The sequence below is a fragment of the Synchiropus splendidus genome, chromosome 8 (genome assembly GCF_027744825.2).
Source record: "Synchiropus splendidus isolate RoL2022-P1 chromosome 8, RoL_Sspl_1.0, whole genome shotgun sequence".
Lineage (NCBI taxonomy): Eukaryota > Metazoa > Chordata > Actinopteri > Syngnathiformes > Callionymidae > Synchiropus > Synchiropus splendidus.
The window spans coordinates 11,972,870-11,999,072 of NC_071341.1; the positions used below are offsets into that span (position 1 = coordinate 11,972,870).

The following is a 26,203-nucleotide window of genomic DNA, read 5'->3' on the forward strand; positions in this document are numbered from 1 at the left end:
AACAAAAAAAGTACAGACCTATCCTAAGCTGGAAACAAGCCTGAGCAGCAGTTGAATGAAGAACTTGGAAAGTCTGGTTCAAAGAGGGCAGACTGAATGAAAAACATGATCTCAATGTTTCATTTAATTCTGCAGATGAAAAGATACCTACTTTATTACAGCTGTCAAATAGACAAATGGCATCCAGACACAAACAGGAAATTAGAAGCTGCATGATGATATTAACCACCAAAGCTTTTATGGAAAGAAAGATGGTGACCTCACCCATGGTCTCCAAGATCATTTATGGAATCCTTAGAAGACTGGATTGCATGGTGGAAGAATGATATTTCAGTCACATCATGTATCAGTCACATACTCACAGTGTTCCTATAGATCTTCCATTAAACCTCAGACTGTCATGCTCAAGAAAAGATTCAGGACTGAAACTTGACAAACTTTAGATTTGAGTTGAGCTTTTTAGAATGTGCTCGAACTGTGTCGATGAAAAATCCCTCTCTAACAACGGAACCACTTATTTGATATTTGCTACCGAGGAGGCCGCGTGACTGACTCAAAAAAAAACTCAAAAAAAGGATGAATGGATCTCAACAACATTTTTAGGAGATGTAGAAAACGGGACGAGGAACAGAGGATCACACTATGATGGTGTCTCAAAGCACCATCTGGATCCACAAGTCATTTGAAAATGAGTTACTGTCAATAGTACAAAAGAATCTTCAGCACAGCTCCAGTTTTAGTGTGTGTGCTGTATTAGTGTGTTCCGGAATACTACTGCCACCTGCAGACTCACTGAGTTCATGGAAATCAATGATGTTTAGCATGTAAAAATACATAAAATAAAATAATACTACTGTAGTTGATTTTTATTTTGAGGAGTTTCAATGGAGGCAAAATCAGAGTCACACTTTACCGGCAAGTTTCATCTATAATTCATTATGTGTCATAATAGACATAATAATAATAATGAAGGCAGTGAGGAGATTATGAATTTGTAATAACATAATAATATGCACGGTGGGGTTAAGGATATGCGTTAAGCATAATGTAAGGATCACTTCAAATTCTTTATAAATCTTGACATACCTTACTATAAAGGATTATATCACTTTATACAGAGTACTATCATGAATGTACACGCAGCGTTACTTTAAAGAATACACCAGATCTAACGCTCAGAACTTGGCGGAACCTGAGCAGTTGAAGATTTTGCAATATCAAAGATGACCTTTCAAACAGTCATTAGGTCAAAGATAAACAGACAAATGTTATTCCTTAGTTTTTGCCAAATTGAGCCTGGCTCTCTTAAGGTCTCTGCCACAAAGTAGTGGTTTATTGTAGTTACCAGTTGTGCGGAGAAAAAAATGTAGCCATTTCATTTAGTGAGTAAAAGCCTGCCTGCCATTGTACAGTGAAACACCCAAATACAAACTGAAGAAAAGCTACCGGTGAAGCTGTCAGAAAATCAACCCAACACTTGGCTCCACTGACGGACATGTCACTCACGTCCGGTCCCATTAATCTGCTGCTGGGAGGCCAAAGAACGCTGCCTGCTGTTTCGGTGCTTGTTCTGTTCTCTCTTTTATGTTTTGGTGCGGCACACTGCACGTATGTGGGCGTCCCTAAATGACTGCCACACGTTTTAATGGATGTAAATCAGGCTGAAAAGAAAGCCAATACAACACAGGGTGGTGGGAGAGGGAGGAAAACAAGGTGGAACCAGATGCAAATTAACATCAAGCCGATTTCAGATAACCTCAAATGGAAATTCAAATGACTCATTTCACATCATTTCTGTCCTTTAAACAACAATGTTTAGGTGTCGCATACACTAACCGTAATAAATGGAAACATGGAGCCCAACAAATGATGATGAAACTAGCTTGTGTTTGAAAAGGGAGATCAGCCGATTTATTTTGTCAGAACCAGTCACCCAACAGTAAACGTACAGCTATAAGGGCATTAATAATAACACGAAGCTGAATAGACACAGGGAGCCCAGCGAGCATGTGACAAATGAAGATCCGGAAATCCCACTCATGAACCCCTTCATACACGGAATGATGACACGCTATTTCTGTAATGAACAATGAAGTGTCAGAACCTGGTCCATGCTGCAGAACTTGGCTCCCAGAATATCATGACAAGTACTAATTACAGCTCGCACAACTCAGAAATTACCACCTTCCTCCACTTGCTTAGTCATCTGGCACACTCTTTGTTATTAACAAAATACAAAGACGATGCTCACTTGAGTAGAAGTGTTGATGGAAATTACGGTTTAGATTCTGGTTTTACAATGAGAACACAAGCATAAAAACATGAAGGAATCGATGAAAATAAACTTCTTATTAAATCCCTAAGAACTCCAAATGAAAGAGTCAGTGGCTATTATGAAGTTAAACATGTCATTTTAAACCAGCAGAGGTTGCTATCTGACTCTTGCATTCTTTTTATAACCCTGGTCGGACAATGTCGGTCTGAACACACCCCACTTGTTTACTCAACTCTCCACTGGCAGACAGGCCAGAGTTATTGCTGCATGTGATCCATGCCATTGCTTCGTACTAATGGCAAGGTGAAGGGAGCCATTATTCTTTTGATAGGAAGGAACAGTGAATCACAACCAACAATCGACAAATGCAGGTATATTCAAAATGGCATGACACTGTGGAATTAAAGAAGACCACTAGTGCTTTATGTCTGGTCACATATGCTTATCACACAATGAAAAACGGCAATAAAAGGTTATTTTATCATCAAAGAAGACGGGTACCCAGAAACCAGAGCTCATAAATATGGTCTGTATTGGAATTGCAGCTTACTATGAAGTCTCAACTGAAAATATCCATGGAACAACAGAAAGGAGCTAAAAGAATGACCAGAATTGAAAATAATACAATAATAATTCAACACTGTTTCAGGAGATGTTTATCAGTCTGATAGCAGGTTTTGCTCCCTACATTACACAGGAGCTTAGCGGCTCAAAACAAAAGTATGAGACCATTTCACAAAAGACACATCAAAGGACACATTGAGCGATCCATCAAAGGACACTCATCTTTCACACCACATTTCTAGAAATTGAAATTGATGTAAAGTTTTAGAACAGCATTTAGCACTACAAGTTGTTACAACATTTTGCAAGTCTAAAAAAAAATAATTAATATTTATAACACTACAACCAGCCACGACAGTACATCTCTTATACTGATTAGACAACTAATCGTGATGGTAGTCGGTGACTAGTCGACTAATAAACTTTCAAAACAACCATTGTGAACACAGAAATGCTGCAGACAGTTAAACCGCACGCTAGCACAATCAAACATCAACTGGAATCTCACTGAAATCCAAAACAGATTAGACCTATGCTAGTGTCGACAGCAGGTGGTTTAAGATGAAAACATACTAAAAATGACTTTATGAGATCAGGATTACTAGAAACATTATATAACATTACTAGAAAACTTGTCCCTGGCCGTTCTGTCATGTCTGCCAAATTGAAGTTCAGTTTGTAGCGTGTTTCGCAGTAAAGCTCAACCTGAAGTCAGTCCACAAACGTCTCTTATGCATGTTCGATTCGTCATGCTTTTGCGCTAATGTAGCACCAACTCTTCATATATGGATGTGTCGTCATCTTAGTTTGTTGTTGCCGCATTACAGCGCCCACCACAGGCCTGGCATGTCAACTACTTCACTTTTTTGTTTACCAGCATGGATGATTGGACCGTAAAATATGTGAATCTATTTTTCAAGTCACAGTTCAACAGTGAGCACAGTTTGCTAGCAAGTTAGCAGCAAGTTTAAAAAGCAATACGATGACTATCATTTTGCAATAATCGACCAGGAGCTGAGCTGGTGGTTAATGGGGCTTGAGACACAGTTTGAAAAAGCATTGTACAAAAACCATGTGCTCTTTCACACACACATACGAGTGTGTTTGAATGATGCGTGTATCTGAGTGGTAACAAAACAGTACAAAATAGCGCAGTACTGCACAAAAAAAGGTTCTGGTTTAAGTCACAGATTAACTATCTGTTTTGTCATGGGCAGAGAAAAAAGGGCAAACTTCAGAATACAAGCAAAGATCAAAGGTGGGAGAGGAATTATGTTGCACTTAAGTATGTCAGGGCACAACGAGGAAACCCAGGCAATACAGAAAACACATAAACACACAACAATGGATGGTTCTGACCAGGAGAGGTGAAAACCAGGACCCCTGCAGATTTAGCATTAGTGCACAAACAGATGAGATGAGATTATCGCTCACTGATCCCTGTCAAGTAAAGGACAGCTCCATTGATTCCTGAACCGTCTGGCACATTTCTGGATCATTAGTCAAAATTCAAACAAACACAAGTTTGGGGGTGGGGTGTGTATAAGCTGCGATTAAAAATCAAGAGACAGCAGATTAGATATAATCCTCCTACACAACAGCACTGCTTTCCAGTTGTGCCACAATAATAAAGGAGTAAAACACACCATGGGCTGTTTAGTGCAGTCATCACACTTAAATATAATCTACACTTGATCCATAGTCATGAAGTTTAGATGTTTCCCAAATAGTTCCTGAACTCCTCAGTCCAAGTAAAGAGATGCCCTTAGATGAGGAGCTAGAGCAGGGTTGATCCATCATTGACAACCACCGACTCTGATCCTGATGTGTCCAACTTGCAAACAAGGCAAACGTAAGTTGCAGCTCAATCATGGCAGTTGGTTGCCTGGATTCATCTGACCTACTTTCGCTTCTCTCCCGCCCCTGTGCCTGGTCTAGGAAGAGAGGAAGGGGAGACCACCAGGCATGAACAGCAGGATTCATAGTAGGAAGGCGGTCGCACACAGAAGATGTCAGGCAAAGCCGTGTTCACATGGAAACCCACGCATCTCCATCGGTTGTCATTAATCTGTGGAAGGTCCAGATGTTACCTACTGATCCTGATGCAGGAACAGTGTGGCTGCTGGAGTGGCTGCTGACAGCCCCATGATCCTCGGTGAGAGGCTCCAGATTTTCTGTTGTCTAGTTTATCCAGCACTGTTATCTGAATTGAAAAGGCCATTGACCTACATTTCAACAGCTCTTTTGTTGTACAGTTGTCTCTGCTGATCACAGACAGACACAATGCGAGCATTGACGAGTGGCAGTATCAAACATGGCAGGGTCGCTTTGTGACTATTGAAAACAGACCCAGTGAGCCAAGCATCAGCGGGACGAAACATGGCTACTGTTGTCATATAAAGCAGCAGGGTGGTCATCAGCCAAAGCAACATACCTGGCCTCTCTCAAAGTTTTCCTTCTCCAGCTCCAGACTGTTGGCCCCTCCTGTCCGTCGTATCACTTTGGGAATAGCGTTGGGTACTTGCTGCATGGAGCTCTTCACTCGATCCATGGTCGACTGAGACTGAAAGCGGAACAACAAAAAAAAAAAACAACCTCCACAGTAAACAGGAAAAAAAAAATCTGCCTGGGACTATGGCGAGCAGCTGTCCATGCTGAGGTGGTCTCTACACTGGACCGTTTTTTTTCTGTAGAACACGCCACTTGACAGTAGCGGTCCGGAATCCAAACTGTAAAGCTATAAGAGATAACGCCTTTTCCGGTGAAATATTTTTTCAAAATAAAGTCATAATTAGCATATTTTAGCGTAACCCATGTTTTTTTTAGCACCAATTATTATTATTAGAGTATTTTCCTGATAGACTATTTCACATTATATCAGGCCGCTATTGTACAGTGCTCAGATATTCCTCTGTGCAAGCGCACCTCACGCTTTTATTTTCTTAATACGTTCAGGTAAGGCAGAACCGGAAATACACACATGGAAATTATTCATACTTTACGAAACATGAGCTTTGCCCTCATGTTTTTATGATTTTAGATCTGAGCCTGTTCCTGCAGCTGTGACAGTTGTTCCGGATTGTCCGCGCGTTGTCGGCCTGATGGACTGTGCCGCCTGCTGTTGTAGAATTTGCGGGTGAACCGTTATGTCCGTCAGTCAGCTACATTATTTGGATATCTTCTCTGGCAACACTGTCCGACTCCGCCCATCGTTGTTCACCACTGGCTGGAAGCCCAGCACCCACACTCCTGTTTTGTGCTGTTGTATATATTATAGTAGATTTAGTTTTTATTCACTATATTCACTAATATACTTTTATTCACTAATATACTATATAGTGACTATATAGTACATTTAAAGGTGAAACCTGCCACATTCCCTTGAATGTGACCTCTTTTTGAACTTCCCTGCTATGATTTATAAACCGCCTCTTTAATTTAGAACATTTTAAATTACAAAATAATTAAAACAAGCAGTTTGGGAGTCTGACACAGAATATCATGATTTGTTTTACCCCCTCTCTGTTTTAAATACTCACTAAATTAGAGGCTTCGCTGATTGACTTATTGGCTTGGAGCATGGTTCAACTCAAGACAAAACCACTGGCGTGAAATTAGTTGTGCATATTGCGCAAGGACACTTCAGTTGTGACATTTGATAAGCGGCGGAGTAAGACGAAGTTCCGGATAGCTCAACAATGCCCTCCGGTGGTAAATGTCGTGTACAGGTGTCAGTGAAAATGAATTATCAACTTGAATTTTTACGTTTTAATTGCAGTAACTAAGAAAATATTGACGAAAAATATTTATTGTTCTTATTATTTTACGCGAAACATTAGTGCCTAAATGTATTTTATTTACACATAAATGTTTTCTAGATGCCTATAGTCGGATTTTTTTAAAGGGAAATGTGATGTCAGTCTCCATATTAATTACGGTAAACTTGCTTTATAGTATTAAGTTTCCTAAACAGCCTCAAAAATGCCGAAACTGTAAAGTCGCATTTTCCGTTAGTGCACTTCAAATTAGTGTTGATTCGAAACGTGTTTTATAATAATAAAGCACTATCAACACTAAATTTGTTGATTCGAAACATATATATATATATATATATATATATATATATATATATATATATATATATATATATATATATATACGGTTACAACTGGAAATATCATAATAAAGGTGTTATTACTTTTTTCCTTTAATATAACTCTATAAATACATTCGAAATTTTCTAAAATGAGTAATGTATTAAGACAATAGCGGGTAAAGATAATTAAACATTTAGTCACGTTCAATACTGCTAATAAAAAATTATATTTTTTAACATATTAAGAAAATATATAGCGACGTGTTGAAATCTCGCGAGACTGACTGTATCTAAGCACCGGGGCTTGGTCTTGAAGTTTTCAGTTGCATCTGTAGATGAATCAAAACAGCACCAAGATGTCGGGACGATCCGGGCGCGCTGAGACTCGCAGTCGGGCTAAAGATGACATTAAGAAGGTCCTGGCGGCTATCGAGAAAGTGCGCAAATGGTAGGTTGACTGCGAGAGCGTGAAATGTTGCGTAAATGTTGCGTGTAAATGGAATTTTGCTACCGACTGTGCTGCTCGACAAACTTCACTCGGAAAAGTTACACGATTGACAGGCCTACTGCCCAATCACTATCCTCGTTTGACGATAGAGGAGGGGCTTATGGGATTTTTTTTCCCCCGTCGAGATCTGTCAATATGGCTTTAGCTTCTCGGGCTGCTCGCTAGTAACCACACGATTAACCGTTTGATAGCGCAAAGCCGTTCTCTGATAATGATATTACATCGACAATTTTTGACGAATAAAATATTGATCATCAACTAATGCCTGGCTCTGGATGAATTGTTGATAGTTGATCACGTAAACGCTACTGCTACGTATGACATAGATTGAGCTTCTTTCTAAACCTGTCCGTCTAAAGGGAGAAGAAATGGGTGACAGTTGGAGACACATCTTTACGCATATTCAAGTGGGTTCCTGTGACAGAAACAAAACAGGTGGGTCCCAATAGCTGTGATCTATTCTGTGGATAAGTGGACGAGCTTAAGTGTCAATCTTGTTTTCTAGATCTTCCGCACCAAATCGACTGGTGGAAATGCCAGTGGGTTAAAAGACGTGGTCCTGGAGAACACCAATTCTTTGCTGGATTATACTGGTTAGATTACGTATGAGTTCATGAAGTCACTCGCTGAAACATCACTCGGGGCGTGAATTTTCTCAAGTGGTGCTTTGTTTCTTTGTGCAATAGATGAAAACAGCAATCAGAGCTTTCTGTCTGATGTTTACCATCCAAAGATGGACAATAGCAGCAGCAACTCCAGCTCACAGCAGGTCAGCCCTCCACACAACTCCAGTCTCAGAACTGAAGACTCTCAGCCACCGATGCTCGGCCAGGAAATTGTGGATGGTAATTCAAATGTTTATCAGTATCCCTGTCTTTCATACTCTCATGAAATAGTCAGATAAAGGATGCAGTTTTTATCATAGAAATAATGGTTCATGCAAACGCTTGATTTGGATATGCTACCTTTCATCGGCAAGTCAGTGTCAGGATTGCAAAAAGAATAGGATTTGTGATCACATGAACTGATGTAAACACGTACATTTGGAGTGAATTGCATTTTACAAACAGGAGACATTAGATTTGTGCATGCACATGTTCATTAACAGGGGAGGTGAAATGGTGTAGTTATCAGATATTCTGATGTATTTATTTAGTAATTTTTAAATTGTTTCCCCTTTCCCCACGATTGCCCAAAGCTGCTCAGATATGCCCTGACCACAACAACTCTTCAAGCAGAAGAAGCAGCACAAAAATTGCCTCTTGTTGTTTTTTTATTGCAGGACCAGTTCACTCTGGACAAGAAGGGGCAGATGAACCTCCCACTCTGGTGAAAGAGGACCTTCTTTCTTCAGCAAGTGGGAGACGCAACACTCAGGACCCTCAGGTACTTAGCATATCATTTGCAAAACTTCAAGCTTCATTTTGGACACATAACCTTATACATTAGGATGTGTTCTAGTGATGAGTGTGATGAGTGTCTTTGCAACTGCACTAAATAACATCTTTTTTGGCTTATAGCCTCAAGTTATTTCTTTTTTTAGATAAGATTTTTTTTGTCTTTTTTTTTATGATATCACATTGTATAATGTGGAGCGCCTGGAATTATTGCACTATTATTTTCATGACTAACTTTTTGCCATGGCGAAACAAATAACCATGTCTGTTGTCAAGTTGTTTAGCAACAAGATAATACATAAGTTATTACAGTGACATTGTGAAGTAATTGCCCTGTATCTGTCTGCAGGAAGAACAAGACGAGACAGGAGCACCCCCTTTGAAGAAAATATGTACAGGAGAAAATTCTGTTCTGAGATAGTTTTAAAACTTCTGTTGTGAATCGGTGTAAAGGTTATTTGAAACAAGTGCAGATTATAAAATGAAGATTCTGCAGCTCATATATAATTATGCAACTGACTTGACTGATTTAGCCATGGAAACCATTGCCTGCCTGCTGGGTTTTATTTTGTGTTTTTCAAATGTAAGTTCTGTTGAGGAAAAAAACAACGGTGTTATTTGTCACAATAGCCAAGAGTCTTATTCTTCTGTTTAAAGCACTTAATCTCATCATTTGTGCACTATAACTATACTATTTAAAACTTAAAATATTTAAAAGCTAAATGGTCTAACAAATTGTGGTTATGATCGAAATATATGTAAATGCTATTTGCTCATGGCTTGCAAGACAAAACAATAAAACAGTGCATTTGTTTGTTTGTTTTTGTTTGTTTGTTTAACCTTTCTGGACCACAGTGATTGTTGACTTTTCCTTTTTGCAATTTGGAATAGGAATTACCTAAAAGGGATAATAACCATAATAATTAAACTTTGTCTTGTAAGGAAAGATTGCCTTTGTTTGTGGCCTATTGTTATTAACAACGCTGTTATTATTAATAATGCTAGTATACATATGTCTGGTTTCCATCTCATATAACTCATTATTGCCCTTATTCCATGTACCCTAGATTCATTCTCAAAATCTAAATAGATTTTTCCATCCTGCTATTTGTTCTTTCAGGAGTTGTTGTGACAAGTCTTGTGTATTTGCGTCTGCTAGCTTTCCCTCCATCTTTTTTCTCACTGAATTGGCTGTAAATGTTGTATCTCTACAAGATTGCGTGTGCACTGTCCCCGAATGTGGCTTAGTAGAACAACATTAAAAAAACAGTACCATTGTACAAAGGCAAAAATGTGGCTGGGGCCCAATGCACTTTTTGAACGCTGCCATGTTTTCTTAATTTGTCGCCTTAGGAAAAAAAACTTGCTGTGGTTACATAAACTTTATATGCAACAATAAAGGACTGGTGAGGACAGAGTTATTATGTTATCCCTGTCCTTTATTTTATACTTCATTGTGGGCGTGAGGCGATAACTGGAAGTTGCGTCACTCACTTTTAAGCCAATGATCGGCCGCGTGACGTCAATTTAATGATGGCGCCTCAAAGCTGCAGCCAATGGGCATCGAGAGGAGGCGGGGCTACTGCTCGACGCCGTTTGCTGCCGGGGAAACGTTTCTAGGGTGGACAGAACTGCGCCGGTCTACTAGAATCTCCCGCCATTTCAACTGGAACTTCACCTCCTGATTGATCCAGGTTCTCGGTGTCTGAAGATGCCCACACCGTTATATGATAACTAGGAGATTCAATTGTTTATTTTTTTCCACGGCAAGGATTATCATTTGGGCGAGGATTCTCCTGGTTCACTCGGAGTGAAGCGCCAAAAAGACGTGCTGCCGAATCGTGATTTTGCCGCGAGTTTGATTCTGTTGTGGGCTGGATTTTGACATGATCGACCTGAGGACGTCGTAAGTCAACACTATATCGAGGTTGCCCGCAGTGTCAAACTTAGGTATAGTGCGAGGACGCGGAGTATAAGAAGCGCAAATAATGCAATGAGGCGCCTTGGAAGAAGCGCGTTGTTGTTGTTTTGCAACGACATAGCAACTCAGCGTACTAGTTAGCCCGTTAGCTGCCACACGTTGAGCTCCGGGCCTACCGGCTGCGCGCTTTATTGCTGGGCTTTTGGTGTATGTGACGGACCTATTTTTGAGGACTATCCAGCCTGCGTGTTAGAGGGGTTGCGTAAGTTGAGCACGAGCTGTTAATTCGCCATGGCACCGCTTCTGGGCCGTAGACCTTATCCGCTGGCTAAGCCCCTAGCTGAGCCACCAGGCCCGGGAGAGGAGGTGTACATCATCGAGCACACGAAGGAGGCCTTCAGGAACAAAGAGTATCCTCCACCACGGTGAAGTCCACCCATTTAAAAGTGACCTGTTTTCTGCTCGCCTCTCTCTCCCTCTTCTTTCTCACATGATATAACGCGAAGGCCCACGCGACGAGCTAAAACGGACTGTCATTTTCAGATATTTTTATATTTATCCGCACGTCGACCACTTAGTTACTATTCACTTTAATGTCTGTTGGTGATAGCCAGTTTATTTTTAGACGTAAAGCATTACATTAAAGGTTGCTATAGCTATTTTGAAAACCGCGACGGGCTTTTCTCAAAGTGCCCTTTCACTTTCGGCTTTTGTGCTGTCAGCTATGCGAGCTAGCACGTTGCTAATGTTATATCACAATAGCAGCCTGAACCCAGTGAGGATGCACGGCGATAGGCTCCCTCGATGTTCATGGTTTGAAGTAGTCACAGTGCTGTCAAACCGTAACATCCAAGTCACTATGTATTCCAAATCAATTTAGCACCCCCCAGTTCTGTGTTCATCAGGACATAGATGAAATAGTCGTGATCCTGTATTGCTTCTCCATTCGGCTCTGGGTGTCTTTGTAAAGATCCCGGTCAAAAGTGGAACCGATTCCTAAATGAATGACCCCAACCAGGCCAGTCCTACCGCATGTTCACTTCTGTATTCTAACGATAGTTGGATATTCTGACATGGTTAACATGGAGTTAAAGCTACCGCCTTTGTAACAGGGGTTTGTTTTGAATACTTCTGTGATGCTGCTGCTGTCCGAACTAGTCTGGTCTCTTCAGACAATGAATGAAAAATCAATATAGTTTTTTGAATGTCCCGAATGTTTCCTTAACGTGGTTTCCACAGTGAATATGAGGCGCGATTGAGTAGGTACAGTGAGCGTATCTGGACATGCAAGAGCACTGGCAGTCTCCAGCTGACGCACAAAGAAGCATGGGAGGAGGAACAAGAAGTCACAGAACTGTAAGTATAAAACCCCATACCTGTGCTAATGATGATGACAATATTTCATTTTGTTAAATTCTATCACTTTCTAATCCATTGCTTGAATTTCAGCAGAATGATGTTTATATTTAGTTTTTTTGCACACATTATCTCGAGATAACTGTTATCTTGTGATATTTTTTATCTCGAGAAAACTGTTATCTTGTGATAATTAGTATCTCGAGATAATTTTTATCTCAAAATACAATCATTAATGTCACCGCATGTGTAACTGCCTCTCTGGCAAAGCATGTTGTATAAATCCGCCTGTTACCATTATGTCTCCCATGACTTCGTCAACGTTGTCACTGTCTCCAAGTCAGATTATTGCCGACGGCAAAGTCCGTGCGCTTTTAACACTCTGATCAAGTGCCTTCTACTCAAAATAATATCACATGTGGCTAAGCTATACATATTACGCATCCCTGGAAGCGACATGCATGACTTTATTTTTTTTTTATCCCGAGATAATGGTTACCTTGAGATACAAATTATCACGAGATAAACTTTATCATAAAATAAACTATCACGAGACAAAAAATATCTAGATAATTGTTATCTCAATACTAAATATATATAAATAATAAATAAATAAACTCATGCTAGTCACATCCCAAAAAATAAATAAACTTCCACTTCCAGGGCTCCGTAGAATTAAGTTGTTGTAGCAGCAACTGTTCTGACATTCTGAGCAGTGGTTGGCTCATTCTGATGCTCCGCCCTGAGTTCTATTTAGAGGGTGTGTGCGCTTCATGTGAAGAGCCATGTGAAGGTTCTTCCTCCCTGACCTACAGAAGTGTGTAGAAATGAGAAAGTCATCTTTCACTAAATGATTCACTCTAGCAAAGGAGATGTATATTTTTTTTAGCATGTTACATACAATTGTTGACCTAATGCTGCTCAGAGTGTGTGGATCACAAGCTGTATTTAAAGTCTAATAACATTAGCTACTAGGCAATTCATTGTGTAATGACTTGTACTGGTTAAGCAACAGAAGACCAACAAGCCAAGTGTTTGAGAATGTGTTTCCAAGTCAATCACAATAGAAATGTGCCCCATCGTGACCTTGTTTTCGTCAAGATCAGTGTCAATTGTTAGGAAGCTGCTTTGTTTATGACAAATCCCATAATTTACACTGGCTCTGTACAGGCTGCAGGAGGAGTATCCAGTGTGGTTCGAGAAGCCCATATTGGAGATGGTCCACCACAACACAGTGTCGCTAGATAAACTGGTTGAAATGGCTTGGATGGAGATTTTAACCAAATACGCTGTTGGAGAAGAGTGTGATTTCGTGGTCAGTATAATGGAGAAAAAAAGCTATTAATGGTGGATGTTGTTATTCTGATTGCGCTTCAATATTGTCCTGTTTTGTAGGTTGGGAAGGACAAAACCCTGCGCGTCAATGTGGTTAAGATTCACCCTTTAGAAAACCCAGAGGGTGAGGCTGGTGAGAAGAAACTTGAAGGTGCCTGTGACTCACCATCTAGTGACAAAGAAAACGCCAGTCAGGAGAATCAGAAGAAGGAGCCTGCACCCAGAGAGGAAGACAACAGAAGAGAGAGTCTCAGTAAGTTTGTTGGGTTTTAAGCTACTGTGTGGAATACGAATGAACCATGTAAATATCCATATTCACGATGAGCCTGTCTTATGGTTTTGTTTGTACTGATGACTCTGGCGTATGTCTGTGCCCCATTTGCAAACAGTACACCAACTCAACAGAATAAATCAGACTTTTTCCAAGAATATATTTGCGCGACAGGTCTTATTGTTTGATGGAGATGGATTATATGCTCCTCTCCAGTGGCACAACCCTGATCATATACAGTATTTTGTTAAAATTTCAACGAGAATCCACTTGATGAATGTTTAGTGTTAGTTAGTTTGGTTTAGTTAGTTAGTTAGTTTGGGTGTATCTAAGTGTGGGAACTCTGTTTATAAGCTGAAGCTTTCTGGTTGATGAGCTCAGTGTTTCACCTGTAGCTTATTTTGTCTCAAAGGTCCTCTGAGTTTCTTCTGCCATCAAATAATGCACCTTACGAGGATTTTTTGTGTAAGGGGATCCAAATTTCCTTCCAATGGTTTTGAATTTTTGAAATTTGTAACCATTGGAAACACCCTTTTTCTGCCATTTAAGGGCCAGTGTTGTGAAGCACCAAGTTTTCCTTTGGATGTAGTGCACATTCCTGGCCTATGGGTGGCGTTGTAATGGTCAAGCAACAAATAAAGAAGATGGCTCTGCACATGCTCAAGCAAGAACTTGAGCCTTGTGCCACATTATAATGAATCTGATCGTGCAAACAATGTTAGTTTGGACTTGGGTTTTGGGCTCTCGATACCACTCACTTGACTGCATACAACAGAAAAGCCTGATGTAGGGATTCCCTTTGCTCAACTGCGCTACTGAGTACTCTGAATTTGTATATGCATTGTCCCAAAATGAACTTACAGAACATTCAACAATAATTAAAAGTTTTGCTCCCTTACAGGTGACAGAGCTCGACGTTCCCCACGAAAAAGTACCACTGCCACCAAGGAAGAAAAGAAGAGATGGGTGATGCCAAAATTCCTCCCTCTTAAATATGACGTGAAGCTTGTCAGTGAGGACAAGGTTCGTATGCTTTATATTGAAATAACAGTGGCTGATTGTCCTCACAGCGTTTAATGTGAAATCTATTCCAAACCACATCAGGTGATCAGTGACGTTCCAGCTGACAGCCTTTTCAGGACTGAGCGTCCGCCTACCAAGGAGATCATCCGCTACTTCATCAGGCACTACGCTCAGAGATTAGGTATGGGAGAGAGTGCCCCCTGGGTGGTCGAAGATGAGCTTGTGAAGAAGTTCAGTCTACCTAGTAAATTCAGCGACTTCCTGCTTGCACCTCACAAGGTAATTTAAAAGTGCTTTTCCGGTTTTTGTGTTGGTACATTTTCATTCTTGGCTCTCTGCTTCTTATGTCAAAAGTTTTTAGCTGAGAATCCTTCAGCAAAGCGCAAGAGCTTGACATCTCCTGGCGGCCGAGGAAACAAAAAGTTGAAGACGTCTGATTCCCATGATGATTCTGGAAATGAGAAAGGTGAGGAGAAGAAGGACTCTCAAGGAATGCCCCTCAGTCCTACCATGTGGAGCCAAATGCAGGTGAGCCTCTTTTTAAATTTGCTCAAACGCAAAGTCATTTCATTTTACGGGAAAATGTTCTATGTTCCTCTCAGAAAATAAAAATAAATCGTTCTCCACTCAAGGCCAAGACTCCAGGATCACAGAAGAAAGACAGTAAAAGTGTTGGGCCTTCAACTCCAAAGTCTGGGAAGAAGCCTGGAGACAAGAAAGACGCTAAGAACTCGCGAAAGCGTAGTGATAAGAAGCTTGGTATATTGACTAAAAAAGATGGAAAAGTAGGTCCGAAGTCTCCTAAGATGAAACAGATGACATTGTTACATCTAGCGAAAAGCCCCTCGTCTGGTAGTCCTAAGAAGCGTGCGAGAAGTAGCAGCTTGGGCACAGCAAAACTTGGAAAACCATTACCTCCAATGGCTCTACACCTAGTTCGCTATTACAAAGAACACAAGGACAAGCCGGACAAGAAGAACACTCTTTCATCCCTCATCACGAAAAGCGCCAAAAACTTGTCTGCGGATGACAGGAACAGATTACCAGAGGAGCTCAGGGAGCTTGTGCAGAAGCGCTATGCCTTTTTGGAGGGGAAGAAGCGAAGGGCAGCCATGACGGATGAGGAGAAGCATGCAGAATTAAGACAAAAATTGCGAGAAAGAGCAAAGGAACGACGTGAAAAAGAGATGCTTGTCCGTCTGGAGCAGTCCCGTAGATATGAAGACCAGGACATCGATGATGGCAAAACTCTGCCCACGTTCAAGCTGGTGGACATGCCCGAGGGCTTACCCAACACTCTGTTTGGGAGTATTGCAATGGTGGTGGATTTCCTCAACTGTTATTCTGGACTTCTCATGCCTGACAATCCCCATCCCATCACAGCGGTGGGGCTGATGGAAGCCCTGGCTGGCGGTCGTTCTGGCTTCCAGTACATAAACAAGATGATGGTGGTGCTACTTCAGACTCTGTTGCAGGACGAGCTAGCTGAGGGCTACAGTGAGCTCGACATGCCGTTATCGGAGATCCCTCTGACTGTGCACTCTGCTTCTGAGCTTGCCAGACTATGTCTGCGTCCATGTGACGCGCATGGCGAAGAGAGCGCTCAGGGCTCGGTCGAGTCTGGGGGCTTGGGTGACTTTGACGACGTGGTGACCAGTGAATTCCTGGAGAAACTTGAAACGGTGGAGGTTTTTGAGCTGAGCCCCGAGGAGAAGGTCAATATACTAGTTGCACTTTGCCATCGTATCCTCATGACCTACTCTGTAGAAGACCACGTAGAAGCAATCCATCAGCGCTCAGCTGAGCTGTGGAAGGAGCGTCTGGCCATGCTCAAGGAAGCCAACGATCGGAAAAAGGCTGAGAAACAAAAACAGAAGGAAGAAGGTAACTGTGAGAATAAGTAACAATTAGAACCTTAATTACGTATGTTGAACCTAATCTGAAGTGTTTTCAAAGGCGAGAAGAAGAAAGAGGTCAAAGAGACCAAGAAGGAGAAGGAAGTAAAGGTGGAGCCTCCAACTGAGCCTGAGGACATGATTAGCTCAGTAAAGAGCCGTCGCCTCATGTCTATGCAAGTCAAGAAGGAGAAGGAAGAACTGGAAAGACTGAATAAAGGTGCGTTTTTTGCTGAATTTGCACATCTAAGATCGTCCCTTATACAACTATATTTCCTGTATGGTTACCAGAACGCATGGAGCGTGAGGCCGAGGAGGAGCGCCAGCGTAAGCAGCGGGCTGCGACAGAGAGGGCCTTCCAGGATGGGATAACCAAAGCCAAACTGCTTCTGCGCCGGGTGCCTCTGGGGACAGACAGAAATCACAACAGGTTTGTGTGGCAGAAAAGAAACACCGCTGTGTGTTCGATTTCTAATTTAAGCTGCTGCTTCTTTTATCTTCAGGTATTGGCTCTTCTCTAACGAAGTTCCCGGTTTGTTCATTGAGAAAGGCTGGGTGCATGAAAGCATTGACTACAGCTTCACACCACCACCTGAAGAAAAACCTGCTGAGACAAATGAAGATGAGGATTCTGAGTCGGCATCTGTTCATGAGTCTCAAGGTTCGGAGCGTCTTGATTTTATTCTGTGATACATGACTTCTTCTCATAGATGTCTCGACAAAGGTGTCACTTGTTTATCTGATCCTTCCATGCTTTATTTTCATTTGATAACCAATGAGAAAAATTTGGGTTTTTAGGAACTGACAAGGATGACTGTAGTGTGGATGAGGCCGTGAGTGATGGTGCCCAGCAGGGGGCAGCAGCAGACATCTGTGTCGAGACAACAATCCCAAAGCAAGGACAAAACCTTTGGTAGGAGCTTTGTTTTGACACTTAATCTGATGATGACGTCTTCAAAACTGTTTTGACTGAGTGTTCGGCATCTTACACCAGGTTTGTGTGCGAGAGTGAAGAACAGCTCGCCAATTTGTCCGACAGCCTTCATCCTCAGGGAGTCAGAGAGAGTGACCTGAAGACAAAGATTCAGAGCTTGTGAGTCATTTTTATGATGCAACCTGACGACGTTTGAACTTGCGTTCCTTAAAGTGATTGGTAAAATATTGGTTTTGTTTTTAAGGTACCCAACAATCACCCACTCCATTAATATTAGCACAAAGCACAAACTGGGCCTCAACCCGTGTAATCAGGAAGTGGATCTGATAAGCTTCATCCGCAGTGATATTCAGGAAGTGGCATCACGCCTTCAAAAGGGAGGGCTGGGATACCTGGATGATGATGTAGACCTTGAAGAACAGGTGTGTTTCCATATCCAAAGCCATTGACCCTTCACTGAGCTCCATTTTCACTCGTTGCTTCGTGTCTTTTTCAAACAGTTGAAGGATGTTAACAGCCTGAAGGAATTTGGGGAGTTCATAATCACCATCCAGGCCTGTGTAATTAAAAAGTTCCTTCAGGGATTCATGGCACCAAAGCAGAAAAAGAAGAAAAAAACAGGAGAAGAGAGTGCAAAAGCTGAAGAAGTGGATGAGGAGAAGAGGCTTACAGATGAGGCCAAGGTGGGTGGATGGAGTTGAGTTGTACCCGTATAATTGAACCGTCTCTTAAAAGTAGTTTCTCTTTTGTCATTTAGGTGGCAACGGCAGTGGAAAAGTGGAAAAATGCCATCCGTGAAGCTCAGACGTTTTCAAGGATGCACGTGCTGCTCGGAATGCTGGACGCCTGCATCAAGTGGGACATGTCTGCAGAGAATGCACGCTGCAAAGTCTGCCGCAGGAAAGGTGAACTGGATTACTTATCCAACCCACTAGATGGCGCTCTCTGCATCAAACAACCATTTCATTGTTTTTAAACGCCACCTCCTGAGCTTAAAAAATATGGACATGCTTTCATAAGACCATCATCAGAGCATCACTATTCAGAAGTTCATGGCTACTGTTTTGTGACTTTTGGTTGCTCTTGTTGCTACATACTGAGTTGTTGCATGTCATCGCACCAGGTGACGATGAGAAGCTCATCCTTTGCGACGAGTGCAACAAAGCTTTCCACTTGTTCTGCTTGCGACCTGTTCTGCATCGTATACCTGCGGGCGAGTGGAGATGTCCGGCCTGCCATCCCAGTGAGGCTAGACGAGGCTCCAGGTCCAGGTAACGGCTCTTGGTTGAACCTGCAAATGCTCTAAGTGAAGTTGGCTGACATGCATTGATGGCTCGTCGTCTTCTTTTTAGGAACTATAATCAAGACACAGAAGAGGAGGATGAAGATGAGTCCGAGGAGGAGGACTCGGAAGAGGATGAAGAGGATGTGGATGATGACTCCAGAGCTATTGGTCACAGCTGTGAGTGTTTCTTGTGAGGTTCCATGATGAGATGCTGCTGGAATTATGTCTTCAGGAGAAGCCACCTAGTGGTTGCCCACTCACACTCCTAGGGATGGGCGATATGGACAAAAAAAGTTATTGCGATAAACGTAATTTCGGCGATTGTGTCCGCGATCAGTGAACCCTAATGGGGACTCGGAAGAGGACATAAACACAGATCCAGGGACTCGGAGTCGACCAGTGTCATTATCAAAGGTTCCCTTTATTAAAAATAACTACGATCGTGAACCAAAGTCCACCACACTCCACAACGCCGCGGAGCTGGAGAGCGTTGCACTGCGTCACATTCTCGTCATGTTCGTGTGTGCGAGTCCAATGCAGCGAGTTTGTCACGTGTTTATCGAATTTTTCGTGCGATGCAGAATTGTCATCGTGGATATTGTTTGGCTGTATATCGTGTACGATAAGTTAGCGCCCATCCCTACATACTACTAAACAGAGCACGGGTATCTTACAGGGGCACCTGTCCTTTTGGGAGTGTTCAAAGCCGATGTACTTTGATTTCCACAACGCGTTAAATCAGTATTCTCCCCTCAAGACTGCGCTGACTGAATTAGACAGGCTTCCACGAAGGAATGACATCTGAATTGGTTTTGGCTGAAGCTTTAAACAATCTTGTGGCACTCAGCAGAGGGAATGAGAGGAATGCTAAAATGGATTTGAGCCTGCGTCGCCTCCATTGTCCCGGTGTAGTCATGTAGCAGCACTCAGGTCTGGTGTCGGCTTTGATGCCTGGTCTCACCGTGGCTTCATCCCACGTATGTGGCAGGATGATCCCACCTGTCACTTCAGTCGGATGAACACGCGTCAATTCACAGCGTGGAAGCCTTCGACTGGTGTTGACACAAATGTGCCGCAGCACAACTGACTTCTTTTTTTGCTTCAATTTCCCTAGTGAGACCACGGAAGAAGAATCACAAGTCGTCGTCTCGACAGAAAAGTTCGAAACCAAAATCCAAGAAAGGTTCCAGCAATCACAGCAGCAAGCAGAAGGGTGGCCCCAACAGTCCTGCCGACATCGATGAGCTGGTAAGGACGTCGCTGTCGGTCTCAACTCTAAGCAAGTGCTTTCATATGAGTCCTCTTGTTTGGAAGCGGGGCATCTCTATTGAAAGCCTGGGTGGCTGCGACCCTGTCAAACATGCTGTTCATATGCAGGTGCGACAAAGTTCCCGGTCGGGGCTGAGCAAGCAGGCTCGGGAGCTGGAACGCTGCGAGGAAATCATCAAGAAGCTCATGAAATTCCGTTACAGCTGGCCCTTCAGGTGAGCCACGTGAAGTCCAATATTTACATTCATAACACAAGGTTTGAATTAAGTTCTTGCTTCAAATCGCAAACGCAAATAGCACTATTTGTAGGTTGTACCCCAAATTTGCAATTGTTTTCTCGAGCAGGGAGCCTGTTTCGCTGGATGAGGCTGAGGACTACTTGGAAGTCATCACGCAGCCGATGGACTTCCAGACCATGCTGGGCAAGTTTGGCCAGAACTCGTACCGCCACGCCCAGGACTTCATGGAAGACGTGAAGCTGATCTTCTCCAATGCTGAGGAGTACAACGACCAAGGCAGCACTGTCCTCAACTGCATGGCCAAGACGGAGCAAAGCTTCGTGGAGCTGCTCCAAAAACTGCTGCCTAACGTCAACTACCTCCGAAGACACTCGCGCAAGCGCACCAGCAAAGCTCAGGAAACATCGGACGAAGAGGAAGACGAAGAAGAAGAAGAAGAAGAGGAGGAGGAAGCAGTGGAGGATGAGGATCAGGACGAGGAGGAAGAGCCAGAGAAAGAAAAGCAAAAGAAAATGCAAAACGGCAAATCAAATGGAAAGAAATCGACCAACGGGCGACGGCGGGCTGCTGTGGAGAGTGAGAGCGAGGAGGAAGAGGAGGAGGATGTCGGTCGGAGGAAAAGCAAAAGGACTTCTGCCACTTCAGGCAAGAAGCAGTATAAGGAGCAGGAGAGCGACGAGGAGCGGGATACGCGCAGAACAAGGTCACGGAGAGGTCGAACTGACACCACCGGGGGTGAGAGCAGCGAGGAGGAGCCGCTCAACCGACAGCGACATTCCAAGAGGCTGAAACGCTGATAGAGTCCTGGCCTGTTTTTCTCTCTCTAATAAGAGTGTAGCCCTTCTGCCTCTCAGGACAACCCTCATTAGGAACAACGTACCCTGGATATTTTTTTTTGTCAACAAAAACATTTATATTTGTAAAAAAACAAAAAAATTCTCAACTAGGAAAAAAGTATTGGAGAGGATTTATTTCACTTTTGGACTAAGATTGAAACGTGCAGACCTCACATTGAACAGTTTACTTTGCCTGAACAAGCGCAGCAGCTCTGGCAATCTTTAGTTCAAGAAAGTCTCCTGCGCACTGCCATGGAACTGTTTTTTTTTTTTTTTCCTTTTCAAATTTTATAAATAAATGGAGAAGTGTGAACGTCACCAGTTTTGGCTATGATACAAAGTCTCCTGGCTCTGAAGGCAGATGTTTTTTTTTTCCCCAAGTCTCTCCAGGGTTTTGTTCAACAACAGTATGGATGTGCATTTTACGACTGAGGTGGAGATTCTCCTGTTGCTAAGACCAGAGCTCAATACAAGCAACTGCTGCCACAGCGTCTGGAAAGTTCCTGGGATATTGGCTTGTCAGTGACGGCCTTGATGTCCGCAGCAGTGCCCTGCCACTTTAAAAGCACCTGTACCTCAACGTTCACTCGTGTTTGCACTCCGCTGTGTACAAGTCAAATATGCCAGCATCTGCAGGACCACACTTTATAGAAGAAAAAAACAAAACGTGTTCATAAACCTTTGCAAACAAGTGTGATGATTCTCGTTTTGTTAAGAAAATGGGCATTTTGAGTATTTTTGACAAATTATGGTTATTGTATAAATGTTAGTTAAATGAAAGACAACCAGGGCTCTAGAGATCATGTCGAATATTTTTGTACTCTTGGCAGAAACACCAGCTCTTCTCCTCTGTTTTGTCTGATGCGGCCGCTAGGGGTCGCTTTTCTAAAGCCCAACAGCTGGTCTGAGTCAGCGACAACTACTGCCTCTGGGATTTGTGTGCGACTCTTCATGGTGTACAAATGTCCTAGTGTCCGTGTAGATCTGTCCCCGTCTTGTTCTGACTTTCTTTCTGACACAGTCCCCATTTCACTAGTCTGGTTGCCCCTGTCAAGATGGCTGTAGGAAAGCCTTTACATCATGCTTTTTATACACATATTTATAGTCCGGGGCAATTTCAGCTCATTTGTATAGAATTTCCAATAAAGGCTGTGGATGAAGACCGGATTTCCTCCTTGTTTAGTGGCGTCACACCTCAGTCTCACTTGGAAACCTCTGTGGCGGAATTATGGTCACACAATGTCACGTTTCCCTTTTTAATAAAAGTCATCTGATAACATTTCTCACCTGCTTCTTCTTTTTTTTTTCTTCCAACGTCTCTACTGAGAGTGAAATGTTAAATGTACATCACCAGAAAGAAGAAATAAATGTACAGAACAGCCACACGCATCTATAAAAATGTATTGTAATACATAATATATTGGCTTTTAAACAATGATACTATTAAAAACCAATGCATTTCTGAAATTTTGCCACAAATTTGACTTCTTTGCTTCAATTCAAGCACAATATTTTCTCAATATGTTACCTATATTACTGATTTTCACATAACATGCTGTATATCTCCCAAAAAAAATGTATTTTCATTGTGTTATTTCAGTGTATTGTCCCAAAACTATTTTGTTGTAATTTTTTTTTTTTACATTTGAACAAAATACATTTATTACATTATTTTGATATCATGCAAGTTTTCAATCAATCTATCATTTAACATATCTTTTCCATTTTCTGAAATTGCACAAAATCTGTTTCAAAACATCCATATTTTGAATATTTCATCTTTCTTGTCATGATGCAGCACTCTGTTCCGCAGTCCTTTGGGTGACCCAGGCGGACCTTGACTGGCTCAGATCTCAGATATTTAGTTGACTTGCAGAAAGCTGGAGCTCAGGCTGAGTTCGGGGAGTGAAGCGTCAATGGCAAGATCTTCAAAAAGGTCTGCTGCCGCGCTGACAGCCAGCAAGCCCTCTGTAATTTGGCAGCAGGTGCCAGACTCTTGGTCATGGAAAAGGTCAGAGATGTGAAAAGTCAGTGGAAAGTTTGCACCTGATTAGTGTGACAGCCACATTGGCCTGTGACGCTGTTTCACTTTTATGGTTTGGATTCTCACAAGATGATTTGAATGAACTTCTGCTGAACTCGGATGGATCTCTTATGAGGACTGGAGCGTTGTTTAGAACAATGGAGTGGAGCTTCCTCCCAAGCCTCTGAAACATGTGAGGAACAGTTTACTCCTGGAGGTTCGTCCTACGCACCGAAATGAAGCCCAATTAATCCGCCAACTTTCCCTCCTGGAAAAGAGCAAAGCTGGTGGTGACTCATACTTCTCTGTGTAGCACCTGAGCTCACAGCCCCAGCAGGCTTGGGTCAGCGACCAGCGAAGTTCACTTCAAAACTCCAATTGGACTAAACTGCAACAGCACAAAACAAACAGAACAATGGGGGACTCTACTCATTTTCATTGTGATTTCTCTTAACAGAGAAAAGAAAGGTGCCAGGTTTGTTCCAGGGTGGCTTCAAACCTGCAACCTTCTTCTTTATCTGCTCTTTTTGTCCTCTTTTTGAGGCTGTGAATTGACAGGTTCAAGAGCAGCAGGTGCTCCGGCTCTTTGGCAAACATTGTACCGGCTCAGACTGACCTTTGAACTCTGGGCAAACTGACCACTGCAGTATTGTGTGTGTGTTGAGCTGAACTTCCAAATATTTACCAAGCGAACAAAGTCAGAAAAAAGCAGAGAGCAACTGCAAGGTTCTTCACTACGGGAACATAAAGGAATGAAAGTATTATTCAAACGGAACCAGCTGCATTCGTGTTTATGTGGACACACATCAAACTCTAATTCATTGATTTTTCATTTAAAATTCACCTCCCAAACTCACATTTTCCAATGTCTACCAACACGAAATTGCTTTGCTGTTTGGCTCAGCTCTTTTTTTGCCATTGAACCACCCACCCCTGCCTCCATCAGAAGTGAAGAATAAACAATTACACGACACACTAACTGTAAAAACTACACATCAAGATCAAAGCCTTGTCTTATTTGTGTCATTAACACTCTGAAGCACACATTAATAGCCACCGAGTTTATGCGAGTGTATTGTCTGTGTTTATCTGTTTACATTAAATGGGCAGTCCGCACATTGACTGAGTTCCCTGGCAGGAAGATCAGTCAGTGTCATCGTGTCTGATCCTATTTGAAAATGAGCTGCAGCTTCTGAAATGCTGGACTGGATGGGCTCAGGGGAGGAGGATTATTCTGCTCTAAAGTTTCAGAGTACAGATGGAGTTGAGTTAGGAGCACATCTTAAATTGTGTTCATGTGAATAAATATATATATATATATATATATATATATATATACATGATTAAAAAACAAACCCTAAATAAAAACACCATGTTAGTGATGGGCTTCCGAGGCTTCATGAAACAGTGTCCTCATTTTCAGTGGCCACTAGATGGCACTGTCCGCGCTAAAATCTTTGGAATACACCGACCATTTCATTCGCACCTTACATCATTACACCACCTACTGAGCCCAGGAAATCTGGTGCGATAAGGTGTGGGCCAAAACCCAGGCGCCCTCATTGACCTCATTGTGTTTGATTTGTATATGAAACGACATGGCTGCTGTCATGAAAATGCATTTTGTGTTATTCTGACCTTTCTTTTCTAACTGTGTTCTTGTTCTTTAAAACCTCTCCTTTGCTGGAGCCATTGCCCAGACAAAAAAAAAACCCAAGGAGGATCTAAACCACCATTTATTTACATGAACAGTGTGTTCTCTGACGCGCGCGCTTGGCCCTGCGACAGCTTCAGGCTGGCTGATCACCAGGTGAGGTTCTCCTCACCGTGCCTCCTACATCCGCGCCTGTGTGGATTTATGCTCTCCATAACACACGAGCCTGGTGAAGCCAATTATCTTTGGTTTCACCTTAACAGATGACTTACTGACTGACCTTTGTTCGCCTTAGACGTCAGGTCAACACATCAACTTTTATCTCCTCAGATAGCTTTGGTCTTCAGCCCAGGTGTCTTCACTGCCTCCATTAAATATTGATTTTACGATCCTTTTGCTGGTTTTAAAGCTCTTCATGGCCTTAGTTTTCAGCTGTGCTTTTAGCTCTTGTGTTCTCAACTGTAGCTAGAATGTAACAGTTTCATGGATCATTTGTGTTTTTTATTTTAGAAAGCACTTTGTGTCACTGGCAGTAGTGTTATAGAGCACTGCGAGGCTGGAGCCTGTGTCAGTCAAAGGCAGATAGACAGTGGAATACCAGAGAGTGTGGGTGATGACGTAGACTCCTTGGAACACTTCTCTGTGACCTACAAGGCTCCTCCTAGGTCACACCTATCCTCACCACGTTCTCCTTAACCACATCCATGAACCTCAATGGCCGTCCTGATCGTCATGCCCACTGTCTCTCCTGTGCATGTGTCCAACTCCAAACATCTCCACAAGGTATCCCTCTGATAAGAAGGATGACCTAACCCTAACCCGCCGCTTCTGTTTACGTGGAGGGGTGGACGCTTGTATTTACCCGCCTTTCAATGCCGACAATTTACATGACCTTGAATGTACACACATCATGTTCCATCTCCGCAGCTGTTCTCCTGCAGACTTGTAAACGTTGTCTTTTTAGTCTTAATGTGTTTTGTTCTAAAGAACCAGGAGCTGTGATATGAAGCTCATGTGAAGGCATTGACAAACAGCAGGTTCAGGAAAAAAAAAATGTCAGAAACATTTACACAAAAAGATATGCATCTGATGTGCAGGGACCTTAAGTCACACATAGCTCTTAACACTTGGTTTTGAGGCCAAGTTTTTGGATTAAGGTTGAGACCCCCCAGTTACGTCACGCGATATAAGATTTTCAAGGTTTTCAAGGAAAGTCGAAGAATCCTCACCACCTCAAGTGCACAATCCAAGATGGCTCACCAGAAACTAAATAGGAAGTCGATGTTTTGACAATGAAACATGCTGCAAACTTGTGTTTTTTT

At 42.4% G+C, this 26,203-nt stretch overlaps 3 protein-coding genes across 6 annotated transcripts in view; 2 read left to right on the forward strand and 1 right to left on the reverse strand.

Moving 5' to 3' along the window:
• hip1 (huntingtin interacting protein 1) overlaps nt 1-5,577 on the reverse strand; it is a 37,252-nt gene extending 31,675 nt beyond the window's left edge. Inside the window, exon 1 of one of the 3 annotated variants that reach the window (XM_053874015.1) lies at nt 1,507-1,590. In XM_053874015.1, coding sequence (XP_053729990.1) covers nt 1,507-1,518 — 12 coding nt within the window. In that variant the 5' untranslated portion in view covers nt 1,519-1,590. Of the gene's footprint in view, nt 1-18; nt 85-1,506; nt 1,591-5,273 lie in introns of those variants that run through there. The other 2 variants (XM_053874013.1, XM_053874014.1) reach the window with 2 other exon arrangements.
• A 1,641-nt stretch (nt 5,578-7,218) lies between these two features.
• bcl7bb (BAF chromatin remodeling complex subunit BCL7B b) lies at nt 7,219-10,248 on the forward strand. The gene is made up of 6 exons (XM_053874097.1): nt 7,219-7,383; nt 7,803-7,878; nt 7,949-8,036; nt 8,130-8,288; nt 8,726-8,829; nt 9,190-10,248. The coding sequence occupies exons 1-6, from the start codon at nt 7,271-7,273 to the stop codon at nt 9,259-9,261; spliced, it is 612 nt and encodes a 203-aa protein (XP_053730072.1). The 5' UTR covers nt 7,219-7,270; the 3' UTR covers nt 9,262-10,248.
• A 200-nt stretch (nt 10,249-10,448) lies between these two features.
• On the forward strand, nt 10,449-21,306 carry baz1b (bromodomain adjacent to zinc finger domain, 1B). Of its 2 annotated transcripts, none has more exons than XM_053873991.1 (21): nt 10,449-11,171; nt 12,001-12,117; nt 13,288-13,432; nt 13,513-13,705; nt 14,625-14,746; nt 14,828-15,025; nt 15,101-15,274; nt 15,349-16,630; nt 16,703-16,861; nt 16,933-17,071; nt 17,145-17,302; nt 17,440-17,554; nt 17,636-17,734; nt 17,820-17,997; nt 18,076-18,258; nt 18,333-18,480; nt 18,699-18,846; nt 18,928-19,037; nt 19,975-20,108; nt 20,238-20,344; nt 20,475-21,306. In XM_053873991.1, exons 1-21 carry the CDS (start codon nt 11,053-11,055, stop codon nt 21,163-21,165), a joined length of 4,719 nt encoding a protein of 1,572 aa, XP_053729966.1. In that variant the 5' UTR covers nt 10,449-11,052; the 3' UTR covers nt 21,166-21,306. The 2 variants fall into 2 exon arrangements, with proteins under 2 accessions (XP_053729966.1, XP_053729967.1); XM_053873992.1 differs by having other exon boundaries at nt 15,379-16,630.
• Nucleotides 21,307-26,203: the final 4,897 nt, after the last annotated feature.

Bases quoted from the DNA above. Each gene is read 5' to 3' on its own strand.
- bcl7bb (XM_053874097.1), top strand. From the start codon at position 7,271: ATGAATCAAAACAGCACCAAGATGTCGGGACGATCCGGGCGCGCTGAG. The intron at 7,879-7,948 runs GTGGGTCCCAAT...CTTGTTTTCTAG, and splicing joins CTGTGACAGAAACAAAACAG to ATCTTCCGCACCAAATCGAC. The intron at 8,830-9,189 runs GTACTTAGCATA...ATCTGTCTGCAG, and splicing joins GCAACACTCAGGACCCTCAG to GAAGAACAAGACGAGACAGG.
- baz1b (XM_053873991.1), top strand. From the start codon at position 11,053: ATGGCACCGCTTCTGGGCCGTAGACCTTATCCGCTGGCTAAGCCCCTA. The intron at 17,735-17,819 runs GTGAGTCATTTT...TTTGTTTTTAAG, and splicing joins AAGACAAAGATTCAGAGCTT to GTACCCAACAATCACCCACT. The intron at 18,481-18,698 runs GTGAACTGGATT...TCATCGCACCAG, and splicing joins CAAAGTCTGCCGCAGGAAAG to GTGACGATGAGAAGCTCATC.